We start from the raw sequence: 7,780 nt of genomic DNA on the forward strand, positions 1-7,780 counted from the left end.
GTGGCCAGGGTCACTTTCTTTGTTAGATATTGACAGAGAGACCCCTGTGTATGAGATAAGAATTTGAGTATTTATTGATGCCTTGTTTTATAGTGTAAAGTTGATCAGGTTGCCTGATTTTAAAATGTCGGTGCTTGTGCCCCACCCCAGACCAGGTAACTCAGAACATTAGGGCAGCACTAACACAAACCATCCCCACCCAAGGAAAAAAGCACACCTATTTTACAAGCAAGGACATAAGCTCAGAGGGACTTACATCACTATAAGTGGAGAGCTGTGATCAAAGCCCTGTTTCCTATATCGCATTTGGAGCACTGCCACCCGGCTGAGTCACCCCTGCGAGGGAGGTTTCCTGATTCTTCCATGTGATAACTGTGTTGCAGCTTTATTGGTGAAATACTCATAGTCTAAACTCAAACTTTGTTTTACAGCCATCCTTTCCAAGGCCAGTATTCAGTGTCAGACATGAAGTTAAGATTCTCACAGTGAGTATTTAGGGAAAATACTAGGAACAGTCTTAAACGTCTGAATTTATGCCATGTGTTTCATTGCTAATTGGGAATTGTTTTTCTCCACTTCACAGACTTGTACTTCAAATAGTAACCAAATATGTGCATAACATTCTCTAGCTCAGCAGTGTGTATGTTTCAAAGTGAAAACACTGCTGTTTCATGGAGAATGGTGTGAACTAATAGCCAGATTTGCCATTTTTATTCTGGTGAAGTTACTTTAGCATATTGTGACTGTAGGAAGAGTTAAGCATACATCCTTATGCCCTTACCACTTTTTGGCTTATCTGCATATTCTTTTAGTGTTTTCTGAAAATTCACATGCTTAAAATGTTAGTAAATTAATTGATGCATAACAAATAATGAATTATTTAGCTTCTTTTCTCAGTACTGATTTGGGGGATGGTTATGGAGTGGTGAATGTATACCTGAGAGATTTTTAAAAATTGTACTTAACATTTCTCTCCTTTACTCAGTTCTGTTCAAAACAGTGAACGTGGCAAAAAACTTGGAAACGTCATGGTCACAACGAGTCGGAATGTTGTGCAAACAGGAAAAGCTGTTGGTAAGGATGTCTTGGGCAGGAACAGATTGGAATCATAACACATCTCTTCTCTATCCTCAATATGTCATTGATAAAAACATAAAGTTGTAGAGATCTGTGTCTCACATAATAATGCAAGATGGTCGAATACAGAGGTTTTTGTTTTAAATTTTGGCCTTATTCATTAAAACAATTCTTGTGGCACTAGATGATGTCAAACCAAGTTTAGCAAATTTTGTCCCCTCTGTTACCAGGATTCAAGCTTCTCTGGAGTTTTCCCTCCATTCCCTGAGCTGCCCACAGTTCTTTTTATTTATTTATTTTTGGCTGCACGCGGGCTTTCTTTAGTTGCGGCCAGCAGGGGCTACTCTTCGTTGCAGTGCGCGGGCTTCTCATTGCGGTGGCTTCTTGTTGCGGAGCATGGTGGCTTCTTGTTGCGGAGCACGGGCTCTAGGCGCACGGGCTTCATTAGTTGTGGGTCACGGGCTCTAGAGCACAGGCTCAGTAGTTGTGGCTCACGGGCTTAGTTTCTCCGCGGCATGTGGGATCTTCCCCAGACCAGGGCTCGAACCCATGTCCCCTGCATTGGCAGGCGGTTTTCCAACCACTGTGCCACCAGGGAAGTCCCAGCCCACAGTTCTTTATAAATAGTAGAGAGCCATAATAATAAAGTAGACATTAGGAGCTGCCGTCTTTTAAGGTAGTATCACACAATAAAGAAGATCAGTGAAACCAACAGTTGTTTTTATGAAAAAATCAACATTAGTGAAACCTTTTAGACTAATAAAGAGAAAAAGAAAATACAAATTACCAGTATTGGGCATGAAAGAGGGGACACCACTGTAGATCTTACAGAAATTAAAAGGATAATAAGAATATTGTGAATAATTTTATGCCAATTTTTCAACAACTTAGGTAAAATCTACAATTTTCTTGAAAGACTCAAATCGCCAAAACCAGTGCAGTAAAGAAAATAGAAAATCTGAATAGCCCTATATCTATTAAATAAGTTGAATTAAAATTTAAAAGCTTGCCACAAGGTTTTAAATATAATCTAAACACAGATGGCTTCACTTATGAATTTTATCAAACATTTAAGGAATAATGCTACTGTTATACAAACTCTTTCAGAAAGTAGTGGTTGAGGTAATACTCCCCAACTCATTTACTGATACCAAAGCCAGACAAATGGTAGCATGCTGTTGTATACACCCTTCTGTACCTTTTTTCACTTAAAATATTTTGAAGATTATTCCATATCCTTTCTAAAGAAACTTCTTGTTCCCTCTTTTCTATATTTTTAACTTATTATTTTTATATTATTTCAAACTTAAATTGTGCAACAGTGTACAAGGAACTCCCAGTTATCTCAGATTCACTGATTATTTACATTTGACTGTGTTTGCTTTGTCATATCATTATTGAAAATAGGACCCGTCTCCTTTCTTAGCTCCTGAGAGAACTTGGCTAACCCTTACTGAACACAACTCAAAAGCCCCAGAACTAAGTGATCTCTGTGCAGGGGTCCTCGTAGCTCTAACGTCCTGTATATCCAGAGATAGACAGGGTGAGAGAACTACTCCACACACTCGTCTTAGAAGAGAAACAAGGCACATGGCCCCATCACTATGGAAAAGTAGGGAAATTCTACTTCATCATAGTTATATGATGTCAGTTGTTAGTTAATTTTTAGTGATGCTGCTGATATTTAAATTCTAAGGCCTATTCTCTTCTTCCACACTCCCTTCTTCAAGAATAGTGAGTATGGATGATTCAGCTTAAATAATTTCACTTTAACACGAGATAACGCTCTTAAAAACAAAACAGACCTCAGGCAGATAGAGCTCTGTCTGTCTTCATTTGATGCAACATCATTTTAGATGACAAAAACAAATTTCCCTAAGCAGCCTATCAACTCTTCCCTGCAGGTGGTTTTTAGTTATCAACTTGGATTTAGGGTACAGAGAGCTCATAGGACTTTTTCAGCTCTCTAAGTCATTCTGCTACACAGCCAGTGCTGAGAACCACTGGCCTGGCACAGTGGGTATTAAGGAAAGAGTTTGCTCAAGATTTTCAAAATGCTTAGGAGAGCAGGGTCTTACACCCTGGCATTATCCAGGTTCCTCTTAGACATTCCCATGGTAAGGGATTATTTTGAAACTGGAAGTGTAAATGGTATTTTAGTAACTGTTAACATATCGGTTGTAGTTAATTAACATTTATTAATTAACATTGGTTTTTCAGTGTCTCTTAACAAAAATGAAGACATTTTTCCTTTTGTTTTTCCCCTTCTTTCCATTCAGGCCAGTCAGTTGGAGGAGCTTTTTCCAGTGCAAAGACAGCCATGTCTTCATGGCTTTCTACTTTCACCAGTTCCACTCCACAGAGTCTCACTGAGCTGCCTGACGGGAAACCCTGAGCAGAGCAAGCCACCCAGAAGCTGCTGTCGCTTTCTTAGGTTTAAGCGTCCCCTGTCTGTCTGCTGCTCCCAGACTGTTCCTCTTCATCGACCACAGGTCCACAGCAGGGACCAATAGGTCGAACTGTTTACAGGGACGGTTGCCCTCTGTGTAAATGAATGTCACGGGATGCTGAAAAGACGAAACCACAAGCATAGCAGGGACGGCTTCCCAGGTTGGGGTTTAAATTGACTTTTATTTTAGTCTGAGTCTGATTGAAACACAGTGAACGTTCTAATGAATTTTGAGTTCTGATATTATACATTTGTTTACTTTAGAAAAGTTTTTACTTGGTGTAGATTTTGTTCTGTTGTTGCTGTTTGAATATCCAGATGGATATTTATATGTGCTAAGATTAAGTTATATTACTATTTTAATTTCTCTAAAGTGGGCCCTGAAGTGTGCTTACATTTAACAGTAAGGGGCCATATAATCCAGCCCTTCATTATTATCTTGCTGAGTTATATGAGGATTTTTTGTTTGTTGGTTTTCTACCCACAAAACACATTTATCACTTCACTTCCTCCTGGAAACCGTGGAAGTCAGAGGTGGTAGTTCTGAGGATGGAGTGTTTTGTTTTGTGCTTTTAATTTATTCTTTCCCAATCCTAAGCACTTGCTTTGAGGTGTCAAGGAGGGTCACTGTGCTTTCTTCCTTTTCCTAATTGTTCAAGTAGATGTGCAAAGAAACAGCATGGTGACGGTTATAGCGGTGTTCAAGCAGTTTAACTGAGTGTGTATTTAGGGCAAGACTTTTAAAGATCTAGGTGTTCTACTGACTGTAGTAATGTTGCAATCTTTACATGCATTTTTTAACCCAGAGTTTGTGCCTTCTATTCTTCTTTTGAACAGTTTTCCATTGGGTGTTTACAGACTTACAGGTTTTTTCTTAGTCTTAATCTTCATAAAGCTTTTCAGGGCGCTTGGCCTTCCTACTTCCCTGATAGAAAATCCTCATGTAATCAATCTCTACCCCCTTCCAAAAGCAAGATGATCTGTAAATATTAAATAGAAATCTCATCTTGGCTCACATTTAGAAAAGCAAGAGAAGAAAACTACAACCATGACATCAGTCATGTTTCATGAAGGACACCTGGGTTCATTTTAGACACAGGTGTGCTCAGTACTGAAGATTTTTACACAACTAGACCTCATGTGGCTGCCAGGCTCAGCTCTCATTTGCTTTTCAAGGGGACTTTGGCTGGGTGTTCTCAGGGAGTACTTAGAGGCGACAGACTGCTTTTTCAGTAACAAAGGATACTTGGAAAATACATCATGAGTATAATCTACATTTGATATAAAGAGTATTGAGAAAATCGGGGACCTAATTAAGGAGGACGCTTGATTATATTTGATTTATCCTTTAAGAAATGTTTGTGTAAAAAGCACTTCTAGGGCATGTGAAATGAAACATAGGGACATAATCTAAATATCCCTAAAATTTCCAATTTGTGTTTTAACACAAGTCCTGCACACCTAAAAGCGTACTTCCCTTTGAGTATAATAACTCAAGGTAAAGGGCTTATTGTGAGAACTCTATTAATTCCACTTCTGCTAGGAAAGTTTGCTTTCTCAGGAAATACTATTTGAAGAGAAGAAAGTAGTACCAAACAAAACTTTAAAAGGTACTTTAAAGTTGCACTGAGATTAACATCTTATTGTTTTGTGAGGCTGCACTGTTGGGTAGAGTGTGATAGTGTATTGGTGCGCAGTTGCTACTCTCGACTGCCGAGCTGTTCACGGCGCTAAGAGTGCTGTGAGGGGTCAGCCAGCACGCTGCTGGTTCCTCCTTTCATTTGTATGGCTTGTGTGATTGGGGTGAATTCTCATCTCTCACTATTCAAAGAAGTCCAATCCACTTTGGAATCCCACTGAAATAAAACAAGTTACATAAAATTTAACTTTGCTTTAGAATCACTTACTCCCTATTTTATATACACCTTAATGGAACTTTCCATTCATGTTTCTGGTTAAGAGTTCAGCTCTTATTTACAGTGGTCATTTAACTGGCTTTCAACATAAAGTGAGTATTTCAGAAGACAGAACTTTTGTCTAGAATCGGTCAAAAGACCATAACTCTATTTCCTTCAGGTTCTAGAAGGTATGGGCGTCTTCAGGGAGTGCAGGCTATTACGTTGCTGCTGGGGGGCCCTGGGGCAGCCAGCACAGTTGCAGGCAGGAAGCCTGGCCCCTGGTCCCGGGAGCCTACGTGCTTCAAGTCTGGGTTCCAGGCTCCAGCCCAGCGTCCAGCCTGGAAGCAGTAGCCTCCTCCAACCACTGGCTCTGTGAGTGAAACCAACACTGGTGTGGCTGTCTTTGGACAAATCACTGGAAAAGGTGTGTACTTTGCTTGGCCACAGTGTTTTTGTCTGAGAACTGAGTGCGTTTATGTAGGCCCGAGGGAGCTATAGGGTCAGCCAGGCTTTTTCAGAGTGTGCCAGGCAACACAGACTGCATCCATAGCTTGGTGGAGACCTCGCTCCTGTCCAGGTGACTTAAAACGAGTGTTTGGAAAAAGTCCCTGGTGTGCTTTAATTCCTACTAGGCACTGTAATGACGATGGCATAGGTAAAGGAAAGAGGGTTAAAGCTGGCCCAAGTGTCCTGAGTTAAGTGAATAGGAAAAGTTGCCTGTCACAGTATGGCTTAGGGTTATTTTGCATCTGCATTTGGCTCATATAACCAGTATGAATAGTCTATCCCCAAATCTGTTAGTGATTTACTAGCCCCCAGGCCCTAAAATACAATTTTCTTCTACTTTTTGCTTTAAGAAACACAGCAGCTGTATCTTTGGGCAGCAAACCAGAGCATATGGCGTGATTTCCTCAACCTTATCTTGCTTTCCAAGTCCTGTATTAAGCATTGTTATTTTTGTTGTTGTTGTTTTTAGAATAATTTACTTAGAAAGGCAAGGAGAAAACAAATTAGGAAGGGAGAGGTAAGAAGTTGCAAAGCCGAGAGACAAGGTCCTTCAAAATCTGAATGAAAGTACTTTGAGAGCAGTATTTTGTTTTCTTTTGGTATAAATTTATTTATTTTTGGCTGTGTAGCTGCGCGCAGGCTTTCTCTAGTTGCGGCGAGCAGGGGCTACTCTTCGTTGCGGTGCGTGGGCTTCTCATTGTGGTGGCTTCTCTTGTTGCGGAGCATGGGCTCTAGGAGCACGGGCTTCAGTAGTTGTGGCACGTGGGCTCAGTAGTTGCGACTCGCAGGCTCTAGAGCACAGGCTCAGTAGTTGTGGCACTCGGGCTTAGTTGCTCTGTGGCATGTGGTATCTTCCTGGACCAGGGCTCAAGCCCATGTCCCCTGCATTGGCAGGCGGATTCTTAACCACTGTACCACCAAGGAAGCCCAAGAGCAGTATTTAATATGCTAAAGGTTATAAGAATTCTTTTATAAAGAACTTAAATTTTTTATCTGCTAGTTACGAGTTTTTTGTTGTTGTTGTTGTTGTTGTTGTTGTTGCTGTACACGGGCTTCTCACTGTTGTGGCCTCTCCCGTTGTGGAGCACAGGCTCCGGACGCGCAGGCTCAGCGGCCATGGCTCACAGGCCCAGCCGCTGTGCGGCATGTGGGATCTTCCCGGACCGGAGCATGAACCTGTGTCCCCTGCATCGGCAGGCGGACTCTCAGCCACTGTGCCACCAGGGAAGCCCACGAGTTTTAAAATGAGGCTTTAACTCTATCTCCCTGGCAGGCAGTTTTTGTTTTTAATTTGTTTTGTGGAAGTTAGAGCCAGTGGTCCTTTTCCCTGAGGCCTGGTGATGAGTTTAGGAGCACCCAGCCCTGTGAGGGGCCAGTGGACTTATCCTGAACCCCTTGAACTTTTATCTGCTTCAGCAGTTTGGGAAAGTAGCCTGTTAGGCTGGTAGCCGGTAAGTGTTGCCTGTTATTTTATCAGGGAGTTGGTTGGGACTCTTGAGATGGCATTGACATTTGCATGCTCTGATTGTTTGACCAGAGGTGGCACGTCGTTCATGGCCTTTCCACCCAGTTCTGTGGTAGCCTCTAAACACGATAGAGAACGCAGCCCTAGTTTCTAGAAGATGATTGTCATGCCGTGTAGCTCAGCGTGCCACTACGAGTTTTTTCATTCCAAGTCTTTGGACTTCATAACATTGGAATTGTTTTTTCATCATTTCCAACATTCCATAAATATTTGTCAAGGACAAAGAAAAGGAATGTGGATCTTTATTCTTCTCATATAAATAACTTTGTAAACATGACTTCCTGCTTTCATATGAAGGAGAAGAAACTAGCTTCCTTGTATGGC

General features: G+C 41.4%; 1 protein-coding gene across 1 annotated transcript in view; it reads left to right on the forward strand.

Annotated features, from left to right (window-relative positions):
• Window positions 1-3,747, forward strand: part of AVL9 (AVL9 cell migration associated) — a 60,043-nt gene extending 56,296 nt beyond the window's left edge. Inside the window, exons 14-16 of the mRNA XM_007447395.1 lie at window positions 432-485; window positions 986-1,074; window positions 3,357-3,747. Of these exons, the coding sequence (XP_007447457.1) occupies window positions 432-485; window positions 986-1,074; window positions 3,357-3,472 (259 nt within the window). The 3' untranslated portion in view covers window positions 3,473-3,747. The remainder of the gene's footprint in view (window positions 1-431; window positions 486-985; window positions 1,075-3,356) is intronic.
• Window positions 3,748-7,780: the final 4,033 nt, after the last annotated feature.

This window comes from Lipotes vexillifer, unplaced genomic scaffold (assembly GCF_000442215.2).
Source record: "Lipotes vexillifer unplaced genomic scaffold, Lipotes_vexillifer_v1.1 scaffold1079, whole genome shotgun sequence".
Lineage (NCBI taxonomy): Eukaryota > Metazoa > Chordata > Mammalia > Artiodactyla > Lipotidae > Lipotes > Lipotes vexillifer.